The 23,633-nt window shown below is 42.6% G+C and overlaps 1 protein-coding gene across 2 annotated transcripts in view; it reads right to left on the bottom strand.

Moving 5' to 3' along the window:
* Window positions 1–23,633, bottom strand: part of CCDC93 (coiled-coil domain containing 93) — a 371,692-nt gene that overhangs the window by 133,046 nt on the left and 215,013 nt on the right. For both annotated transcript variants that reach the window (XM_029605342.1, XM_029605343.1), the window contains one exon: window positions 4,753–4,815. In XM_029605342.1, the coding sequence (XP_029461202.1) occupies window positions 4,753–4,815 (63 nt within the window). The remainder of the gene's footprint in view (window positions 1–4,752; window positions 4,816–23,633) is intronic.

Genomic DNA, 23,633 nt, shown 5'->3' with positions numbered 1-23,633 from the left:
AGCAGTCCGCTGGCGCACGTAGATTTACGTCTGCTTCTTGCAGGCGTAAATCTAGGGACAAAGGTAAAGGGGGGGGTTTAGATAGGGCCGGGGGGGTGGGTTAGGTAGGGGAAGGTGAGGGGAGGGCGAAAGGAAGTTCCCTCCAAGGCCGCTCCGATTTTGGAGCGGCCTCGGAGGGAACGGAGGCAGGCTGCGTGGCTCGGCGCACGCAGGCTGCCCAAAATCGGCAGCCTTGCGCGCGCCGATCCAGGATTTTAGAGGATACGCGCGGCTATGCGTACTTACTTATAAAATCCTGCGTACTTTTGTTTGTGCCTGCTGCGCAAACAAAAGTACGCGATCGCGCTTTTTTAAAAAATCTACCTCATTGGGAACGATCCATGACAACATTTTTCCCACCCTTATCTGCAGGTTTTATAATTAAATCTCCATTATTGCATAATTCCTGAATAGCATTAAATTCATCTTTGGTCAGGTTGGAAAAATTGTGATAAGTTGTAAAATTATTACGTAGTTGACGCAGTACTACCTGGTGGAAAGTGTTGATTAAAGGATCTGGTGCGCCAGGAGGACACAACGTAGATTTGTTCTTAAGAATAGAAATGTCCATAGTGGTGGAATCTTTGAAGAAATGTTTTAAATGTAATTAACGAATGAATTTAAACACAGCAACCTCTAAATCAAACAAATTAGCTTTTGGGGTAGGAATAAAAGAAAGACCTTTTTCAAGGACTTGAAGTTGAAAGTTAATAAGCGTAAAATGCGAAAGATTAAGAATCAAAGATCCCTGTTGTTTTGTGAGCGGGTCTGTCGTGTGTTGTACGGGCGGTCGGACCACAATTTGTTGCCCCCTCTGGTCCTGTACTGACGCCGGCCTCCCCGGCCTCGAGGGTCTAAAAATGATTCTCTCCTGAAGACTTGTGCAGCTGAGGAAGCATCCGACTTATTGATTAATTCGTCTCCTGAAGAGTCATCACTGTTCAAATCAAAGGTAACTTTGCGGTTGTATGTTTTAACTTTGTCCTTGCACATCCACGGGTATACATTTATTTATTTTATTTATTTATTTATTAACTTTTATTTACCGACATTCGTGAAGCACATCATGCCGGTTTACAAAGAACTCAGATGAGATACAGTAAAACAATATAGCAATATAACAATATAACATTATAAAATAATATTACTAACCAAAAAGAATAAAAAAACAAAATGAACAAAATAAAACAGTACAAAAGCATTACAAAAATGAACCAATGGAGCAGAGATTTAAGGGGGGAGAAAGGGGAGGGAGAGGAGGGGGAGGACGAGGGGAGGGGGAGGACGAGGGGAGGGAGGGTGGGTAAGGGTTTGGGAGGGGTGTGGGAAAGGGGGGAGGAGGAGAGGACGGGGAGAGAGGCATAGTTAAAAGGGATTAAAAGGGAGAAAATACAGTGGAAAGGAGGGAGAAAATGTACAGAAGACTTAAGAAAGGAATCACTTAACTAAGTAGAATTACGGAAGAATCTGAAAGTCGCAAAGGCGGTAGAAACACTGGGAAGTAGATTCTTCAGAGGGTATAAAGGGGGGGGGGGGGGTGGCGGCAGGGTGACGAGGAGACGAAGGGGTAGCGGGGGAAGGAGGAGAAAAGGGATAAGTCAGGCGAAAAAGAGGGGGAGTGTGGATTGTCAAGCCGGGAGGAACTGAGGGGGGGGGGAGCAGGGGGTGTAAAGTCGAGCAGGGGGGAGCTGGTGGTGATCGGTGATCGGAGCTGAGGAGGGATATTACGTTTGGTTTGCGTCAGGGAATGCCTGTCGGAAAAGCCATGTCTTGACGCCTTTCTTGAAGTTGTGAAAGGATGTCTCTTGGCGTAGGAGGGCGGGGAGGGAGTTCCAGAGCCCTTCGTATAATCCTTCTCATCCCGGGTGAATTTATCCAATTTCATCTGTTTTAAATCTGTGCGGAACTTCTCAATGGACTCCTTCAGTTTTTCCATCTGGTCCTGAAATGCATTAATGTCAGTAGCACTTGTTGAGATCTCGGTCTGTAAAACGCTAATTTCCTCTTGTAGAACGATATCCTTATGCTGTGCTGTTTTAATGATCAAAATCATAAGATCTAAGCTACATTTATTTAAAATTGCATTCCAATCGGCCAAAAAATCAGGGTCCTCTTTATATAGATGAGGTTCCTTAATCACACGAAGGCCCTGGGGGATCCGCTGACCAAGACAGTATTCCCGAAGGGTATCTGCATGTAAAGTTGTTCTAACCGAACACTGCATTAATTTTTGCAAAGAGCCCCATTGATCACTGCTAGAGAGTTGAGCGTCCGTGTTAAAAATTGAAGGTCGCGCAAGTAATTCCTGTAAGTCCACTGCTGTAAAGCTTAGTGTCTTAAGTGGTTCTGTGCCTGCTATTGCTCAATATAATTAACAGAACAAACACCATTCAAAAACGCTATCAGAGCTGTTTTTTAATCGGGGTTATCCCGTTCGTTGTGTGAAAAGAACCTATACTCGTGCCAAGTATACACACCGTGATTGGCTTTTTTTGCCTCGACCAAATACAGCAGAAGAATCAGATACCTTAACTTGTGTGATCCCATTTTCTTCAATGGCCTCTAAAGTTAAAGCCATAATTTTGGACAATTGGCATATTGTACAATGCCATGAAGAGTTTGCCAAGATGCCATTGTGTACATACACTCGTGGTGCCAATTTGAAAGATCAGCTGGTTTTCACAGTTTCCTCTCCATGAACGACATGTGATGGACAGGGCTCTCACCGAGCATGTGGTCATTGCTCGGTATGTCACGTTATGATGAACGTTACGTCATTACACTTTGCTTCTATTAACTTCACGTTGGCCCTACGATCTACTATTACATGCCTCTCATCGGGTGTGATTTATATGATCCAATGCCCTTGTGGGAAAATCTATGTGGGCAAAACGAAGCGACCTTTAAAAACTCGTCTAATTGAACACCGTTCTTGTTTGACCCATGATCGAGTCACTGCACCCTTGGTTGATCACTGTCAAGACTTTGCTCATACTTTTGATCAATTACAGGTTTGTGTTCTTGAATTAATTTGCCCGTCGTGGCGGGGAGGTGACTATAATCACCTCCTCCTTCAATCTGAATAGCGCTGGATACATCGCCTAGACACAATACAACCGAAGGGATTGAATGTAAATTTAGATCTACAGGTGTTTCTCTGACTGATTTCAGATTCAGCACGTGATGACGTCATCTGTTTTTCATTGGTTGCGCAAGAGCCCGGTCTGCCTGTTTTAAACGGAGTTTAAATCACTGAGTGGTTTCTGTCCATCTTGAATTTATGCGGAAGACCTGCGGGTCCCGAATAAGGACACTTCCGTTTGCTCCTGTGGAAAGATAAGTAAAGAAGATGCTTTTCAACATTCAAATTTATTTTACTGTTATTTCTGTCTTTATATTAGTTATGAAATGATTGAAAAGACAAGAATTATTTGAAGACAATGTACAGAAGATTACAGCAACAGGCTGTATTGTTTCTATGCAAGAGACGGAATTGTTGGTGAATTCCAGTGTGTCAATTTTGGCTCCTGATGAAGCTGTTATCAGTGAAACTTCGGCCGTAGTTGAGCCACGTTTAAGGCACTCACAGACCGTCTAACTCGCATGGAAGGTGTCTGCATCACATTCGAAGTTTTAATCGCCTAGTGGCGTGTATTGAACTCTTAAAAAAAGTTTTTTGAAAAATTTGGTTGATTTATATGCTGTCAGAGTGACTGTACATCTAAAGTGGCTGCAAGTGATTGAGAAGAACGAGCACTCTCTAGGCTTCAGGAGAGACGCTGACTGGCTTGCTGATGCAGTTCACTTTTCCTTATTAATATTTTTCAACTAATCAGTTGTCTCAGATAAAATAATATATAAAGTATAAAAAATATATGAAGCACATAAAAATTTAAAAATTTTTTCCTAAAAAAATAGCAAGTGAGCAACTTAATGTAAGTTAATAATTGGTTTTCCCTTTTGTTTGTTTGATTTCCTTGATGGGATAACTTCGCTCTTTTGTTTGTTCTAAATATAAATTAGCCATGAATACAGCATGAACAACGAAAACAAAATTAAAAAAAACACAATGAAATTAAATATATTAGAACAAAAAAAAAAAAAAAGACAATAATAAAACCAAAACAGGAAGCAACTAAGGCCAGCAGTTATGATCTGGATAGGGTTCCTGGCTGCCTCCTGCTAAATTATTTAATGAAAATGAACAGTGCCTCATTAAGAGGAGCAGAACTGGTGTAAGCCCCTTGATATGAAATTGGTAGCGCATCACTGGCATCAAGACATAGACAAGTTGATATTTTGAGGAACCTAGCACATATAGCAGAACCACAGATTGTGAGATAGGGCACTTAAATGTAGCCAATTAGCATGCAATATTGCCATGTCTTACAATTTATATGGAAAAAAAGAGACAAGAGAACTATTTCCAATGTTCTGTTGACTTTTGATGAACCTTATTAGTGGGATCAGTTATTAGCAAGTCATCTGGTTGGTTTTATAATAGCATTCTTAAACATTTATTTATTTACACAAATTTTTTACATGCCTGAAACATAAGCTCTCAAGCTAAGTTACAAATCCAAAGAAATAAAATGAAAAACAATATCATACATTCCCCTTGCATACTGGATGACTCTTTATATTTCATTGTGGGGTGCTTGCAAGACATCAGATAAAATATTATTTTTCTGCCTAATTGTTTAAAAATTTTACCTGAGCCAGCTTTTTCTTTGCTTCACTGCATTCTGCATGGAGATCAGCTGATTTAGACTGCAGCTGTCATCAAAGAGAAACAGGGTTAATTATCTTCTGAAGGATAACTGTGTTGGTCTAGTGTAGTAAACAATGACAGGAGTAGGGTGGCAGCTTATAGACTAACCAATTTATTGAAGCATGAGCTTTCGAGGACAGAATCAGATGCATCTGATGAAGTGGACACTGTCCTCGAAAGCTCATACTTCAATAAATTGGTTAGTCTATAAATTACCACCAGACTCCTGTCATTTAATGTTAATTAGACCATTCATGCTAACAAATGGAAAGTGGCACTAAACGTTATACTTGCCTCAAAACGCAAACCAAATGACAACACTTGCTATACTGGAGAAGCTGAGGCTAAGGAGCTGCAATTGTGATTGATCTGGAAAACACTTTCATATTTCATTCTCTGCACTGATTGCTTAAGAAACTGAAGGTGCTTCCAAGCCTTTTCTGCCATGAAAGTAATACAAAGTAAAATTGGTTCTTACCTGCTAACTTTTGTTTCTGTAGTACCACAGATTAGTCCAGACAACTGGGTTTATTCATCCCTGTCAGCAGATGGAGACAGAGAAAGTTTCACTGACACTGCTTCATAAGCCCTCGTGCCACCTGCAGCTCCTCAGTACTGATCTGTACCCAAGACGAACCACTTGCAAAACTTGTAACAACTCGCAAAACTTAGAAAAAAGCCTGTATTCCATTACAGCTGAGCGGAGGACTCTCCACCTCCATAGATCAGGCGGGTGGACTGATCCGTGGTACTACAGGAACGAAAATTAGCAGGTAAGAACCAATTTTCCTTTTCCTGTACGTACCTGGATCAGTCCAGACTCCTGGGATATACCAAAGCTCCCTACTTAGGGTGGGATTTGGAGAGTCCCACTCGCAAGACACTTTCGCCCAATGACAGAGACTCCAGATCCCCTACATCCAGCCTGTAATGCCTCGCAAAAGTATGTAGCAACGTGCAAGTTGCCGCTCTACAAATTTCTTGTGGATAAACCAACTGTGCCTCCGCCCACGAAGTTGCCTGAGACAGAATAGAGCGAGCTCTCAAACCTTAGTATGCCGACCCAATAGCCTCCTTAAGCTTCCTTGCAATGGTAGCCTTGGAAGTCTGGGCACCCTTCTTCGAACCACTCCACAAAATGAAAAGATGATCAGACCTCCTAAAATCATTAGTAACCTTGAGGTACCGCAGCAAGACCATGCGGACATCAATAGCCTAAGTTCTCGAGCATGCGGCATAGCAGGATCCAATTCTAGAAAAGCCAGAAGCTCCACGGTCTGATTAACATGAAAAGCAGAGACCACCTTTGGAAGGAATGAAGGAACTGTCCTCAAAGAAATACCTGAATCTGAGATCTGAAGGAATGGATCACGACAAGACAAGGCCTGCAACTCAGAAATCCTCCATGCAGAATAAAAGGCTACTAAAAAGACTACCTTTAGAGTCAATTCCTTAAGAGTTGCTCTGCAGATAGGTTCAAAGAGTGCCTCACACAACCCTCGAAGAACTAGATTAAGGTTCCAGGATGGACAAACTCTCCACAATAGAGGGCGCAAATTCTTAACTCTCTAAATAAACCTAAGTACATCGGGATGGGAAAATAACTAGTACCCTTCGACTTCCCCACTGAAGCAAGCCAGGGCCGCTACCTGCACTTTAAGTGAGTTAAGAGTCAGATCTTTAACTAAACCTTCTTGCAGGAAAGACAAATTGTGAGACAACGAAGACCGCAAGGCCTGTACTCCTTTAGTCATGCATCATGCCTCAAAAACCTTCCAGACTCGAACATACGACAGCAAAGTTGATGTCTGTCTAGCTTGCAGAAGAGTCGTGATAACTGCTCCGGGTATCCTTTCCGTCTCAAACATCGCCTCTCAAAAGCCAAGCCACTAGACTAAAGTGATCTGCCTGATCTGAAAATACGGGGCCTTGCCGAAGGAGACAAGGAAGGTGACTGAAGCATAACAGTCTGTCCACTATGAAGTTGACCAGATCTGCGAACCCCGGTCAACGAGGCCACTCCGGGGCGACCAACACCACATCCCCCAGGTGCTTCTCTATCCACACAAAACCTTGCTCACTAGAGGCCAAGGAGGGAAAACAAAGTAGAATCCCCCAAGGCCAAGAATACGGATCTGAGGAGTCGACCAGAGCATCGACTCCCTCAGATTCGTATTCTTCGGCTGAAAAAACAAGGTGATTTCGCATTGAGACGAGTCGCCATCAGATCGATGTGGGGACAACCCCACCTTTCTCGGATGAACTGCATCGCCAAGTCCGCCAATACCCTCTCTCCAGGATCCAAGATTTTGCAACTGAACCAAGTGCTGCTCTGCCCAAACAAACAACTCTTGAGCCTCCTGTGCTACACCTCGACTTTTGGTGCCTCCCTGTTGATTGATATAAATTATGGTCGTCGCAATTTTTGACAAAACTCTCACCGAGAGACCTTGAACCAGAGGCAGAAAGGTGACCAATGCCAACCACACTTCTCTGGTCTCCAAATGACTGATAGACCACGAGGCTTCTTCTGACGACCGTGCCCTGGGCTAACTGTCGCTGGCACACTGCCCCCCAAACAGAGAGCTTGGCATCGGTAGTCAGAAATACCCAATTCGGAACCTCCAGAGCGACACCACATTGTAGATTGGACATATGTAGCCACCAAGAGAGACTGTCTCACGCCAGAGCATCGAGAGACACAGGCTGATGAAAGGCCTCCGATAACAGATTCCACCTCTCCAACAGAGCCCTCTGAAGCAGCCTCATATGCACAAAGGCCCACAGTACTAACTCCAGCATGGAAGCTATCGATCCCAGAACCTGCAAAAAATCCCAAGCTCGGGGTACCCTCATCGCTAACAAGCGCCAAACTTGCTTCTGTAACTTGCACATTCTCTCCTCTATGAAGAAGACCTTGCCCTGCCTCGTATCGAAACGAGAGCCCAGTAGTCGAGCGTCTGAGATGGGTTCAGATGGCTCTTTGCCAGATTTACCACCCAGCCTAGAGATTCGAGGAGATGGATCACCTTTTGCACCGCAGTGTGACACTCAGTTTCCGACTTTGCCCTGATGGGCCAGTTGTCGAGATAAGGGTGCATCAGCACCTCCTTGTGCCGAAGAGCGGCCACTACAACCACCATGACCTTGGTGAAAGTGCAGGGCACCATGGCCAGCCCGAAAGGAAGTGCTGACCCAGCACCATAAATCTCAGAAAACGTTGGTTATCTGAATGGGAAAATGCAGGCACGCCTCCGTCAAATCCAAAGAAGCCAGAAACTCTAGGTTGCGCACCACCACAAATCACAGACCATAAGGTCTCCATATGAAATCTTGGAACCTTCAACGCTGCATTTACTCGCTTCAAGTCCAGAATGGGGCAAAAGGTGCCTTCCTTCTTTGGAACTACGAAGTAAATCAAGTAGCGATCCTTGCCCCGTTCATCCAGAGAGATCGGAATTATGGCCCTTAAACTGTGCAACCTGTCTAAAGTCTCCTGAACTGCTTGACGCTTTTCTAACAACCCGCAGGGGGAGACTAGAAAGAGGTTGTGAATGGAGCACGCAAACTCTAATGCATAACAGTCTCTAATTACACTGAGAACCCACTGATCCTGAGTAACTTTAGTTAGGTGATCCCCTATACAGGGAACAACAGAGTGGGCCAGCCTTGCCTCATTGTGAGGATTTGGCCCCTTTAGCTCCACAGACTGTGGAAGCTCTGAAAGGCCTACGACCTCCACGAAATGACTGGTCCCAGGCCTGACCCCAAGAAGAGAACTGCTTCTGCGAGGCCGAGGCACTTCTCGAATGGCGAGACCTTCTAATGTCTCAAAAATGCGCCTGAGACTGAAAAGCCTGCTTCTTTCTAGGCTTGTCCTCCGGCACCTTGTGAACCTTATTCTCACCCAGTTGCTTCATCAACTGCTCCAAGTCCTCCCCAAACAAAAGACGCCCTTTAAAAGGTAGCGAACCCAACTGGGATTTGGAAGATACATCCACTGACCAATTATGGAGGCACAGTAATTGCCTGGCTGCCACTGTGGATCCCATAATACGAGATGAAGTTTGTACCACATCGTACAAAGCATCCGCTGCAAACGCGACCGAAGCCTCCAAGCATTCTGCATTAAGCTCCTTGCCACCAGACTTCACTTGCGCGTCCTGAAGTTGCTGTACCCAGTGCAGACATGCTCTCTGCATGAAGCTGGAACAAATGGCGGCCCGCAGACTCAAAGCAGACACCTCAAAGATTCTCTTGAGATGGAGCTCTAGCTTCTGATCCTGAACATCCTTGAGAGCTGCGGCTCCCACAACGGGGATAGTCGTCTTCTTTGTGACCGCCGAAACCGCCATGTCCACTTTTGGATGCAAAAAAAGCTCTAACGTCTGCTCAGGTAAGGGATAAAGCTTTGACATTGCTCTTCCCACCCTTAATCCGAAGTCGGTAGTACTCCATTCACGCTCCACCAACTGTTTCACGGACCTATGATAAAGAATCGAAGTCGGGGGGCCCCTAAGGCCATTGAGGACTTGATTCACCCCTTCCATATCCGTACCCTCTTGAGGGATCTTCAATTCCAACTCCTTGAGGACTTGCGGAATTAAGGGACCCAACTCCTCCCTCTGAAATAAACAGAGGATTTTGGGGTCATCCCCTTCCAAAACTGGAAGGGCCTCCAGGTCGTCCCCCGGAATTGTGTCAATCAGGTCCTGAACATCACCCTGCACCTCCGACATTGCCTCCACATCCCCGGGGGCTTCTGGAGACCCAGAATCATCAGAGTTGTCAGCTGCCCTCCCTGGGTGCAACAATCACTGGACCCCAGAGGGTCAGGGGCCCTGGGACCAACTGGGCCCGGCCATGAATCCACAAGCCATGGGGCAAGGGGCCAGAGATGCCATCCTGCTGTGCTAAATAAGCTTGATGGAGCAGCAAGTTAAAGTCAGGGGAAAAAGAGCGTGGAGCCTCAGGAAAAGGAGGGGTTTGATCCCCCATGCCTTCCGAGGCTGGTCCCTCTGTGCCTCCCCATCTCTTCATGGGACCTGGGTGGACTGGGGAAAGTCGCAGAGGAAGATCCCTCTCTCCCTCAGAAGGCATGGGTAAAAGTGCTCAAGAGCCCAAAATGGCCACCGCTTCCCCATCGAGGGAGCTGGCATGCCCGAAGTGTTTTGAACTGTCACTGTTGGAATTCCTCGCGGTGGCCGAGGTAACACTAATCTTTCAGCGCTTCACAGCCATCGGTGGTTGGGAGGACCCTCCGAAATGCAAGCTAAGCAAAGCCCGGTGCAGCTGACGCACTGGGACCGCGCCGCATGTGCAGCAAGCCGAACCGCGAACCATCTCCCCACCGGCGAGACCAGAAGCACTCCCCGCCAAGCCTAAAAATCCTAAAAGCCGTCAAGCCCCCGGGAGAGAGGAAGAAAGCTCAAGCCAACCGATCGTACGGAGGAGGGGGAACCCTGGAGCCTTACCACTCAGTTGCTCCTTTCAGTCATTTAATCTCTCTTTTTTTTTGTAACTTTAATCACAAAGAAAATGGAAGGGTTCCCTCTCCTAAGGCTGAACGGAGCTGTCACAGCCGGCTCAGCCAAAAGTAACCAAGGAGAGGGAGAGACCCTAAAAGAAAGGAGCAGGGGGGGAGGGGGCAAAACCACCACAGCCCTGAGCTCAAAGCCACCTCGTGGAGGGGAGGGATCTGGACCACCAGATTTGCACCCCACGGATCACCAAGGATTGAGCGTACAAAAAGGTCACTGACTTCCATCTCGTCTAACTTGACCAAACAAGGAAAGGGTCCCCCCTCAGGATCCATCCCCTGGGAGGAAGGCTCACAAGAAAAAAGGAAAAAGATGCAAAGTTAAAGAACTTAATGGACTGTAGAAACTGCAGGTTTATGCACCAGCCAACATCTACTGGAGACAGAGAAATACTGATGCAGGTGGCACCAGGGCTTATGAAGCAGTGTCAGTGAAACCTTCTCTGTCTCAGTCTGCTGGAAGGGATGAATAAACCCAGGAGTATGGACTGATGTGGGTTCGAACAAGGAACGTAAATAGTATTTAAGCCCATTTGCTATCTAAAAATGCCTCTCTACTCATGCCAACAGATAAAACAATGGAAATTATTTACTGCATCTGCAACTCTGTGAGCAATTTTCAAACTGTCTGCATATCACACTTTGTATCCATGGGCTTTGCACCAATTTTCAAAGGGAAAGTACATATGTAAGTTTGCTCTGAAACATGCTGAGGATACCAAATATGTGCAGTTACTTGCACATGCCTTTTCTGCTGGAAAAGTACGTCAGAATTTAAAAATGCCATCCACATTCATATTTTCCCTCTCCGACCTAAACAGTCTTCTGGGAACGCCTCCTCTTAATGAGGCTAGAAGTAGGCATGTTGTTCCACTTTTAGCCACATTGGAGGAGGGGCAATTTTCAAATAGCCAATTAACACAAGTAGAACTCTTTTTATGCACATAAATTACTTTGGAAATTGTCCTCCCCAAGCATAGTCAGTAAAAGTATCCAAAGTGAAATTGTATAAGGAATAAATATATTTCCATGGATTTCAAGAGTACGGGACCTGTATTATGATAACATAAAGCATTGCAAGGCAAATGTATCTGACCTCTTTTGTCAACTTAGTTTTCATTTTTACATGTTTGCAATTCTATGTAAACATCCTATGATGAACAGTGAAGTAGCAGCCTAGTAGCCAGAGAAGCAGGTTGCAAAACGGGGAAACCAGGTTTCAAATCCCACTGTTGCTCCTTCTGACCTTAGGCAAATTGCTTCACCCTCTGTTGCCTCAGATACAAACTTAGGAGATGATTTATCAAGCCACATTAGGGCTATAATGTTCATTAAACAGTATTTATCACACTACACAGTCATATTGTGGCGATATAGCTCGTTTTATTAAACAAAAATCCACCCCTGATACAATTAGCTACTTCTATTATTATACCAAAAAAGCAACACCTCCCACAAAATAATCCAAAAATCAAAAAATATTTGAGGCGCAGTGACTCAGTCATACAATATAACTCAGTTTTACTCAAAACTTATTTTTACTAATGAAAAGAGAACAGTATCAACACATTAGGTATATAAGCTTTAATCCAATGGGCTTCAAACTGTATCTGTGTAGATCACTTTAAATTCAAATCATATGCCGAAATTCCTTCAATCACTCAGAAAAAAATTGTATTCCCAAAAAACAAAATCTAAAACATATGTGCCTCACTAACTGTCAATTATGGCCGCTGTGCCAGAGGCCTCTGGCCCCACCCCTGGACCGCCCCTTTTGTAAAGCCCCGGGACTTAGACGTGTCCGGGGCTTTACGCGCATCGCTGGGCCTTTATAAAATAGGCCTGGCGCGCATAGGGCTTTTAAAATCCGGCCCTTAATGTTTTCATACCATTTTCCTTTTATTAGTAAAAATAATTTTTAGGTAAAAATAATTTTTGGAGTTATACTGTATGAATGTTGAGTCCCTGGCACCTCAAATATTTTTTGGCTTTTGTACAATTATCTACTTTATATGCATTTGCAAGCATAACATCACAAAAAAGAGTAGTTGTCAAATGCCACCCCTTTCTCTTATTGACCATGGAGCTGAAGTGCTGCTGCTGGTGCCCCTGCCAACAGGAAAGCAGCTTTGGGGGCCTGGCACTTCTAAATGCTGCTTCCTGTCACTGTTGCCTTTCTCTCCAATGCGTATGGGGGAGAGGGAGGATGCGGAAAGAAGCAGTGTTTAGAATTGCTGGGCCCCCAATGCTGCTTTTCTGTTGGCAAGACTGGGCCAGGGAAGAAGGAGGCTGTAGATGGTGGCGTAAATGAAGCCAGTATTTTTCGCTGCAGGAGTGGGGCTGTACCAATTTCCGTATTCACACAGGGTGCTGATTAGCCTACAGTGAGCCCTGACACCACAAAATGAAAAGAGGAAAACAATGTTCTTTTATGATAAAAGCCGTCTGTGAAAGAAAAAGTGACCAGAGGCCCGTCAATGCCCCATTTCTCAAATCAGTAAAATGAACTTTAATGAAAAATTGAAAAAAAAATCTGACTTCAGAACTGAAAGGAGAAAAATAACATGTTTGACCGAGGACAGAAAGAATGAACAGCATGAACGCTGAAGAAAACTGTGGAGCCTGATAGAAATACATTTGACTGCGCAAATAGAACAAAGCAACCTGAGAATGGCTGTGAGGCAGCAGGAAATCCCATGCATGAGATTTTAGCATTTACTAGAAAGTTCTGGAAAGATCATGCCACTCAGCACTATGCATAGTAATGTGACCCAACTGTGTGTCTAGTGAACTTGCTTGTCCTTCAGAGAACGTACTGAGACATTCTTAGAGGTGTATAAACATTGCAAGACATGACACAAAAAAAGAAAGAAAATGCTCTTTCCCTCCCTGGAAACCTTTGGACATAATGCAACTAATTCAAATCTGGCCTTTTCTCTAGACATTTGAATTAGTCCATGTAAATCCAAACCTGAAAAAAATAATCCAAGTTATATTACAACCAGGTCAAAGGTGTCTTAGATTATCTGAGTCCATCTGAGCCATATGTTTGAAGCTCCAAAAGCCATGTTGAAGGAGGTTCATCACTGCCTTCTATTAGGTGTATTCTCTAGCTGTGCTGATAATATTAAATAATTTTAGGAAATTCTGCATTCTATTCTCTTCATCTGAATGCAACTTAGATACTTTGCGTATCTTTTTTGTACTTCTGCACTATTTGTCTTTTAATCTTTAATTTCTGCAGTTTAACCTTAAACACTGCGCTCCTGGTAGTGCTCACAGAAAAGAAGGCTCAGTTCATGTGACCACAACAACCCCAGCAGGAATTCAATTTAAAAGTCTGAAGATAGTTAAGATTCGCTCTTGTGTATTTCTGTGCACTTTAGAGATTGAAACTGAGGATTTTAGGTAACAGCTTCCTTTAAGAGATAACAACAAAAGATGTCCCAGGGAGTATGTATTTTTCAGCTAATCATTTTATGCCTGAATCAAGTTTCACTTCATTCTGTCTATCCAGATGCAATTGCTTGATTTTGAACAAAACAAGAAAAAGCATTCCAAGTCAAACTGTATTTAACATTTAAATGTCAGAGCAGTAAATCTATAGTTTAAGAGCAGATCACACAATATTAGAGGATTTGTTTCTGCAGCCTTTTTGCAGTTATTTTAAAACAAAACACTGCCTGCAACCTTTGAATAGCTGTAAAATATCAAATGTGAATTTAAAAAAAGGAGAAATTACTATTTACCTGATAATTGCCTTTCCTTTAGTAAGGGCAGATCAATCCCAATGAGTTGGTTATACACCTCTGCCAGCAGATGGAGACAGAGCAAAAGTTGCCGTTATGGCTATACAGTCCCACCCCAACATCAGCCCACCAGTATTCTCTGGAAAAGCCAAACTGTGAACAAAACTGATTATACTTAAACATTATCATCAGCAGTCAACCATTCATGTTTCTCAACCAACAGGAACACTGTGCTCAGCCAAAAGAAGGAACATATCTAGCAAACTTAGAGCTAGAGATGCCACTTATCAGTTTTCAATGACAAGCAGAAAACATACTCTGCACAGCTTGCCTGAAAAAAGGCTAACCATAATTCAAACATTGCAGCCGAGGGTGGGTCTGGGATTGACCTGCCCTCACTAAAGGAAAGGGAATTATCAGTTAAGTAGTAATTTTTCTTTCCTTAGCATTATGGCAGTTCAATTCCAATAAGTGGGATGCACCAAAGCTAATCTCGAAAAGGGTGGGAGTCTGCCAGTGGTTCAGTCAATACCACAGCATCCTCCCTAGCGCTAACATCCAAGCAATAATGCTTAGAGAAGGTGTGTAAGGATAACCATGTCGCCGCTCGGAAAATTTCAGCAGGCAAAAAACGAAGTTCTGTCCACAATACTGCATAAGCCTTTGTGGAATGCGGTCGAATCTGTTTCGGTAAGGCAACCTCAGCAGCCACATAGGCTGCCATAATGACTTCCTTAATTCAGTAGGCAATTGTTGCCCGCGTCGCCAGTGCTCCCTGCTTACCTCCACCATGGAGCACAAACAGGCGATCAGACTTCTGAACAGTCTTAGTCATGTCCAAGTACTGCAGCAAATGAAGCTTGATGTCCAAGGAACGAAAAAGGCAGTACTCAACTTCGTCTGTCCTTGTCCAAGGCAGGCAGAAAAATGAACTAATTCAAATGGAAGTCCAAAACCATCTTGGGCAAAAAGGAAAGCACAATCCGAAGTTGAACCGCACCCAGAGTCATATAGAGAAAAGGCTCACAGCAGGAAAAAGCCTGCAGCTCAAAGACCCAATGTGCCAAATAGATTGCTACCAGAAAAACCTTTCTTCAAGGAAAGAAAGCAGTCAATAGGTTGGACCTGCCAAAAACTCAAGGATCAAGTTAAGGTCCTACAGAGGCACTGGAAGCTGCAATGGGGGATGAACATGCTTAACATCTTGCGGAAAATGGGACACATCCAGATGAGAAGACAAGTACCTTCCATTGACTCTTCCTCTATAACAAGCCAGGACTGTAACTTGAACCTTCAATGTGATAAGGGCCAAACCTGTAAGCAAGCCATCTTGTAAAAATTCCAAAGTCAAAGGAATATCCACCTTGAGCAGTTGAGTACCTCGCTCAGAACACCAGGCCTCAAAGACTCTCCAAACTGTAACACAGGCTAGAGAAGTAGAAACTTTCCGGACCTGAAGAATGGAAATTACCGCAGGCGAAAAACCCTGCTTCAACAACCAAACCCTTTCAATGGCTAAACTGTAATTCAGAATTGACCCAGATCCTCGTGCACAATGTCGCCCCTGATGTAATAGATCTGTCTGAGATGGTAGCTTGAGGGGACTGCCCACCAGAAGTCTCTGGAGATCAGTGTACCACAGCCTTCGAGCACAATCCAGAGACACTAAAAGGATGGTGTTGGCTTGACTTGCAATCTTCTGAACCAGCCTGCCTATCAGAAGCTAGGGCAGAAACGCATAGAGAAGGGCACCGTGTGGCCACGCCTGAAAAAGGGTGTCAATGCCCATATTTCACCTAATCTTGCATAAAATCTGCCACAATGGTGACCTTCATAACCTCCGCTAATATGCCATTTCTGGCTTTGACATCTTCATCCCTGCTTCTTATAAATCAAATATTTAAGCAAGCTCCCAAGCTCCCTTCTCGGTCTTATTATCAAGGTTAGTATAAATCCTGACAGAAACTGAGAAATATGATGGCCTATCTAGTCTGCCCATCCACACAACTGCTCAGCTCTACAATCCCTACCATTCCCTCAGAGATCCCTTGTGCTTGTTTCATGCTTTCATTCAAAGGGACCATGCAGAAAGGCGAGTTCAGCTGAATACACCTTTCTAACTGCATTTCAAAGCACATTTTCTGTGCGTAAGACTTACAGCCAATGCAGCAAGGAATTTTTTTAAGTAGAAGATGTGCGTTGCAAAATATGAGTACTGCTTAGCATACTTGCAAGGAAATTCCATGCAGTAATCCCCAATGTAGAGAGCTGTGCTAGCCAAACATAGTCTTTCTTAGTGCTAGAAACTTAACCCCTGTTCAGAGACAGAATTAAGTTTCCAGTGCTACTGCGCTGGCACTTAAAACCCTCCAAAAAGGTTTTTAAAAAAATTAAAAAATTGGGTTTACCACCACTACGTATCTGGATAAGTCCATATTTATCCTTAACCCCCCCCCCCCCTTCCTGAGTTATAATGTGCATTTGGCCTGCACTGAACACAAATTTTACATTCAATGTGGGGTTTTCTTAAATTCCTGAAACATTTACATAGCAGTATCTTACTGCATCAAGAATTTAAAAAATACTGTAATCTGGGTGCACAGTTTCTTAATGCCCAGATTACTGCACTGGCTCCAAAGTTAGTGCTGCTATAAAGAAGAAAAATCCATCCTCCTCACATTAAAGTTTGGATTTTTAACCATGGTCCTTCTATGCAAGACACCAACATAGAAGTTAAGTTTATGTTTATTTAAAAACTTAATATATTGCTTGATATAAAAAATATATCAGAGCAGTTTAGTTTAATAAAAAGCATTAGTCATAAAGTTTACAATACAAAAATACAATACAATAATATACAATCAAGCATAATAAAATTGGAAGCACAAAGATAAATAAAATACACTATTCTAATACACTAAATAAAACTGGCAAGTCTCTAAGAATTAAAACTTTGGGAAAAAAACAAAACTGTACAATAATCCCATTACAAAATATAAAATAGTAGGACTCCTGTCTTAATCATAGGGATTAACAGGCTCTATATTAAAGTCTCTAAGATTTAAAAACTTGAGTTAAAAACATACTTTAATATCTTTACAAAATTTAAGATAATTATGTTCCTGTCTTAATTGTCTTAATCCATAGTAAAGGAGCCATATAAGAAAAAGAGGATATGCATGTAGATTCAAACCTAAAAACATTAGATGAAAGTAAGGTAAGCAATTCTAGTTGAAAAGAATGCAAAGCATAGGAAGGACAATAATGGGATTAACAAATCATATAAATAACTAGACAAGACCGGATGTAAATAATCAAGACAATATAGGCAAACTGCAAAGCAATTGTGAAGGTATTCAGTAATTATGTTGCTTATCAGACTGAAGAAATTATAGAAAGCGAAGCAGAGGAAGGAAAGTGTACTTTTACTGCCAGAAGGAACTAGATGGGCTCAGCTATAAAGTATTTACATAGTGTGCTTCAAGAGATAATATAGTATCCGATTATTCCTGTGAACATTTGGAAGTGGATTCTTGATCATGATATGTCCAGGGGATGAGTTAAAGAAGCCACTGAAATTGATAGTAGCAATCAAGAAACATGAAGGAAATATATCAAGTCTTTCAAATATTCCACAGATATTAGAACAATGGAATGAAAATCTAATTGAACTTTTGTCTTCTTTATCTCTATCCAAAATGGAACAAGTAATAGTAAAGCAGATGTTTATCAAGAGATCTGAGTTTTACTGTCATTCAGGTCATTATGTTTACCTTATTTATTTTCTGTTGTATTACTATGTATGTTTTATTGCTGTAAACTGCATAGATATAACTATATTTTGCAGGCATTATATTAAATTTTAATAAATAATAAAGACCAAACTAACAATTTTAAATTGCACATCAAAAATAACAGGAAGCCAATGAAGTTCCATTAAGAGAGTAATGACATGGTCAGATCTTTTTTCTGAAAAGTAGCTTAGCCGCAGTGTTTTCAATCAACTGAATGAGTTTAAGTGTTACTATAGTACAACCCAGATACAACGCACTATGGGGCTGATACAATAATTGTGCGCAGAAAACAGGCACTCAGTGTTGAGCACCCATTTTCCTAACGTGTGCCAAGCCACCTCTCTTGGCGCATAATTGAATATTTAAATGAGGGGTCGCACTAAAAAGGAGGCGTTACAGAAAAATGTGCGTCCCTAGCACCTCCTCAACTTCAGGCGCATAGGGGAAGTGGCTGTCAAGCGGGTTGGGAAAACAGACGCTCAATCTACGAGTGTCTTTTTTCCCGCTACTGGCATAGACACACACAAGATACATGGCCTGGATTGTGTATCTTGTGTGTACTGGGCGTCCAGAATTTTTTTTTTTCCATTTGTTGTCTAAATGCTGCTTTATTTGGTTTCTCATGCTTAATATCGCGATGATAATATTAGGAGGAATCACAGAAAGCAGAATTTTTCTTTTTTTTTCACCTTGAGGGTGGCATACGTTTACGCATAAAATTTGCCACACTGCAAGGGTGCATTGGCTGCGCAGAAAATTTATTGGATCACAGGGATTAGCTAATAGCCTCATCTACATGAATTTACATGTGATGAGCGCTATTAGCTATGCAGTGATTTGGATGCACTAATCCCTTATTGGATTGGGGGTTATGGACGTGTGTCCAAAACACACATCCAATCACATTAAGCCATATGCAGCAGCTAGTGCACATTACCGCTTTGGCCCCCTTATTATTAGGGACAAACACAGAGAACGTGATCTCATATACCTTCTTTACTTTCACAAAGTAGGATAATGAAGCTATGAAAGGAATCTCTTGCTTCGTAAGTCATCAAAACATTTGACTTTTGGTCTTTCTTTGATGCAACAAAGAGCCCTCAAAGTCTTTTAATTGCCTGATTATGTATAGCTGATTAATATTTAAAAGCAGTAGGGGCTGGTAAGCAACAAAAGAGTGGTGCAAAAGGACAGACCTCCTCCCTTCCATCTTTTTCTCCCTATTCCAATGCTGCTTACCCCTGGCTCTCTCATCTCTCCACTTTTGCCCTCTCCCCTACTGGAATAAGCAGCATGGGATAAATTCCTCGGCATTGGGCTCTCACTCCGGAAACAGCTGTTGGATTCATTATCTAGTCTGCCTTTGTGGTAGTACGACATTCTTTGTCTACCAACAGATCTTTATGTATGCAGCAACTAGGCTAGTCACTCTGGTTTCAGTGAAGCTATTGGAAAACACACCATTGTTGTTAACAAGACCCTCCCATTCACTGAAGGACTCAAGGAATCCTCATTAGCATCAGTCCAATAAAGGATGCACACCAACAGAGATCAATTGAAGTCTTGGATTGATCTGCAGAACGTTAGGTGGTGTAATGGCACTATCATGCAGTTGCATGGTTAGATGAGGAAGGAGTTGTCTCAATGAACAAACTATGTCCAGAGGGTCTACAGACCCCTCAAATAAACATATCATCCATTCAAGAGCTACTAGAGCAGTGGTGGGCAACTCCTGTACTCAAAAGCCACAAGCCGGCTGGGTTTTCATAAGAATACACTACGTGCCATGCTGGATCAACTAATGTCCACTGAGCCCAGTATTCTGTTTCTGACAGTGGCCAGTCTGAGACAAAAGTACCCATCAGATCCCCAACAGTTGTTTTATTTTTTTGTATCACACTGCAAGAGAATAGTGCTGGCTTTTCCATGTCTACCTGACTAATAACAGGGACGGTAAGGCACATTATAAAATAAGACTGATCACATGCACATGTGTGCACAAGTTTAAGAGGATGCGGGCCTATGCGAGCAAATACCACTTCTACCGCATAAGTGGGGGTATTTTAAAAGACACGTGTGCTGACGGATTTGCCAGTTTTCCCAGTTCGTTTCCAGTTTTGCCCAGGTAAGTGATATGACTTCCAAACACCCCCCCCCCCCAAGTTTAATAGCTTCTCTTCTCCCATTAGCCCCGACCTTTAAAATCCCAGTGATCTATCTAGAATTTTTTGTTTTACAACTTACACATCATCCATAGTAGAAGTAAAGTTACACGACAGGGGACCCTGGTGCAATGCAGGGCGCATAAGTATTTATGCACACATTTCAAGTAAAAATCCTGGAATGCCCATGCCCTGCTCCTTTTTGGTAATTTTTTACTTGTGCACATAGCGGGAGATAAGCATGTACTCCAGCAGCTTTTAAAATCCACTCGTCACGTGCCGGCCCACTTTATCCACATATCTCCTGGTTTTGGCACACGCTGGGCTTTTAAAATTCACCTGTAACTGTTAAGACTCTTTATTTAGGAGCTTGTCCAATCTTCTTTCGAACCCTGCTTGGTTAGTTGTCTTGACTACATCTTCCAGCAACAGATTCCATAGCTTAATTGTGCATTGAGTGAAAAAATACTTCTTACGATTTATTTTAAATCTGCTGGTTACTAGTTTCATGGAAAACTGACCACTTTGTTATCCTGTTTCCTGTCTTTTTTCCAGTTACCAATCCTCAATAGGCCACTGCCTCTGATCCCTTGACCTCCCAATTTCCTGAGTAATGTCTCATGAGGGACTTTGTCAAATGTCTTCTGAAAAACCAAATACAACATAACAACCAGCTCGCCTTTGTCCAAATGTTTATTTACACCCTCAAAATAACCTAGTAAATTGGTAAGGCAAGACATCCCTCTGCAAAATCCATGTTGACTCTCCCTCATTAAACTATGTCTATTTATATGATTAGTAATTATGTTTTTAAAAATGGCTTCAATAATTTTGCCAGGCATCAACGTCAGCTCACCGGTCTATAGTTTCCTGGATCACCCTGGAGCCCTTTTTGAAAACTGGCACCACACTGACCACCTTCCAGTCTTCTGGTAACATGGCTGTTTTAAATGATACATTGTAAATTACCTGAAACAGGTCTGCAATTTCATTTTTTAGTTTTTAGAACTCAGTCACAGCAATTTGTTATTCTTTAGTCTGTCAATCTGAGTTATTAAGTCCTCCAGTTTTATGTTAAATCTGTTTTTATTATAAATAATGAACATTACCAAAGCATAACATTTGGTACATATTTTCTTAACTCTATCCATATTTTTACCCCTCCTCCCATAACCCTACCTCCCCCCATCCTTCTTTCCCTCCCTGCATCGAAGAAGCACAAGGATCACATATCAAATATCTATACGATTTAAAAAAAGACTTTTAGATTCATGTGGTAAGGTTAGAATAAAGGGAAGCCAGACTGCATTTATTGCTCTTCTAGTCTTGATAGACAGGTGATTAATAGCCAAGGTTTCCATGGTTAGTAGATTTATTATAGAAGAACGCCATAATAATATAGATGGTCCTTCTGAAGTTCTCCAGGCTGTTAGTATGGCTTTGCAAGCTAATAAAAAAACTTTTGTAATCCAGAGAATCAAGACCTTATTTCTTTTGAATGAGTTAGGAAAGATTCCAAAAAGTGCCACCAATGAAGAAAATGGAATTTTATAACCCACAACTTTATTTGCAGTATGATAAACTTTCTTCCAAAATATTTGAATTGTTGGACAACTCCAAAAGGTCCTCCAGTTTTACAGTGGCTCCATCTAGTCTGGGCCTCAAGGATGGTCATTTTTAAACTGTGTCCATGCATCCTGCAAGCTTTTCAAGATAAACACACTGAATATTCATGATATTCATTTGCATGCACTGCCTCTCAAGGACCAGAGCTGCCTACCCCCATACTAGAGCTTATCACAGATCAAACTCTTAAGATTTCCCAGCCTAGTGATAAGAACTTAAGAACATGCCATACTGGGTCTGACCAAGGGTCCATCAAGCCCAGCATCCTGTTTCCAACAGTGGCCAATCCAGGCCATAAGAACTGGCAAGTACCCAAAAACTAAGTCTATTCCATGTTACTGTTGCTAGTAATAGCGGTGGCTATTATCTAAGTCAACTTAATTAATAGCAGGTAATGGACTTCTCCTCCAAGAACCTATCCAATCCTTTTTTAAACACAGCTATACTAACTGCACTAACCACATCTTCTGATTATGGACGATTTTAACTTACATATAGAAAATCCATCACAAATAGATTTCCTTGCCACCTTGATGGCACTAGGACTCAGGCTGTTAAATTCCCAACACATGAGAAGGAACACATACTAGATCTGATCTACCATATGGAGGTGAAAAACCAATAACGGCAAGAGGACAGCATCAAAATAACATGACTCTCATGGTCTGACCACTCACTAAGTTCTCTTTATTCAGTGACTTTAAACAGGTAGACATAACAAAATCCTTGAAAATGATCTGGAACAAGAATTTCCAGACTCCAGAAAACGTGTTAAATGCCCCAGATTCTCGCACCTCCCCCCCCCTCCAACTCAATGGATGAGACGCTTTCATGAGTAACAGAAAAGGTTAAAAAATTGAATGAAAACCAAGCAAATCACTACGCAAAACTGTCAAAAATAAAACAAAGTCATATGTCCTTCTTACAGTTGTTTTCCTTGGTACTCCCAAGAATGTCAAGCTCTAAAACAAGGGCAAAAATTAGAAAGGACAAGGTGCAAAACACTCAAGGAGGACAGACTACAATGCAAACTACACATGACAACCTAATGCAGGGCCAAAAAAAGATACTTCTCTCAGTGCCTTGAGCAAGCTCCAAACCAACCAAGAAACAACTTGAAATAGTAAATGGCCTGCTACAATTCCCATTTCAACAGGATCATACCCCTCAATATAAACTAACAAACAATTGTGCCTCCTTCTTTAAGAATAAAATCAAGGACCTTCTTTAGCACTATCCAGACATCTCCCATATAGAAACAAAGATAAACTTGACCCCCCCCCCCCCCCCCAAATACACTACAGACAAGGAACACATTTACCTTAATGAATGAAGAGGGCCTCGGAAAAACTCTGGCTGTCCTATGCCCAACACCCTCAATCCTTGCCTATCTAACAGGTCCATACAGTAAAGTGCGCGGGAGAGCCGGTGCTCCAGGGCGAGCGCCCGCTCTCCTAGGCGCACGATTCACTATTTAAATTAGGGCCTGCACTAATAAGGAGGCGCTAGGGACACTAGCATGTCCCTAGCACCTCTTTATTGGCGGAAGCGGCAGCTGTCAGCAGGTCTGACAGCCGACACTTAATTTTACCAGCGTCGGTTGTCGAACCCACTGACAGCCATGGGTTCGGAAAACGGATGCCGGCAAAATTGAGCATCCGTTTTCCAACTCGCGGGCAGATTTTTATTTTTGGGGCCTCCGACTTAATGTGTACAGAAAAGCAGTTAATTTCTGAAAGTAAAATGTGCGGCTTGACCGCACATTTTGCTTTCTGTATTGCGGGGTGAATACCTAATAGGCTCATCAACATGCATTTCATGTGATGAGTGCTATTAGTTTCTGGGGGGGGGGGGGGGGGTTTGGCCACGCATTTTCCATGCACAATTACCCCTTACTGTATAAGGGGTAATAATAGCCATCAAAAACGCGCGTCCAAACGGGGGCTAATGGTG

The sequence above is a fragment of the Rhinatrema bivittatum genome, chromosome 6, assembly GCF_901001135.1.
Source record: "Rhinatrema bivittatum chromosome 6, aRhiBiv1.1, whole genome shotgun sequence".
In the NCBI taxonomy this organism is placed as follows: domain Eukaryota; kingdom Metazoa; phylum Chordata; class Amphibia; order Gymnophiona; family Rhinatrematidae; genus Rhinatrema; species Rhinatrema bivittatum.
Note: the sequence above shows the minus strand (reverse complement) of the source record. Positions and strands in the feature narration are given on the sequence as shown.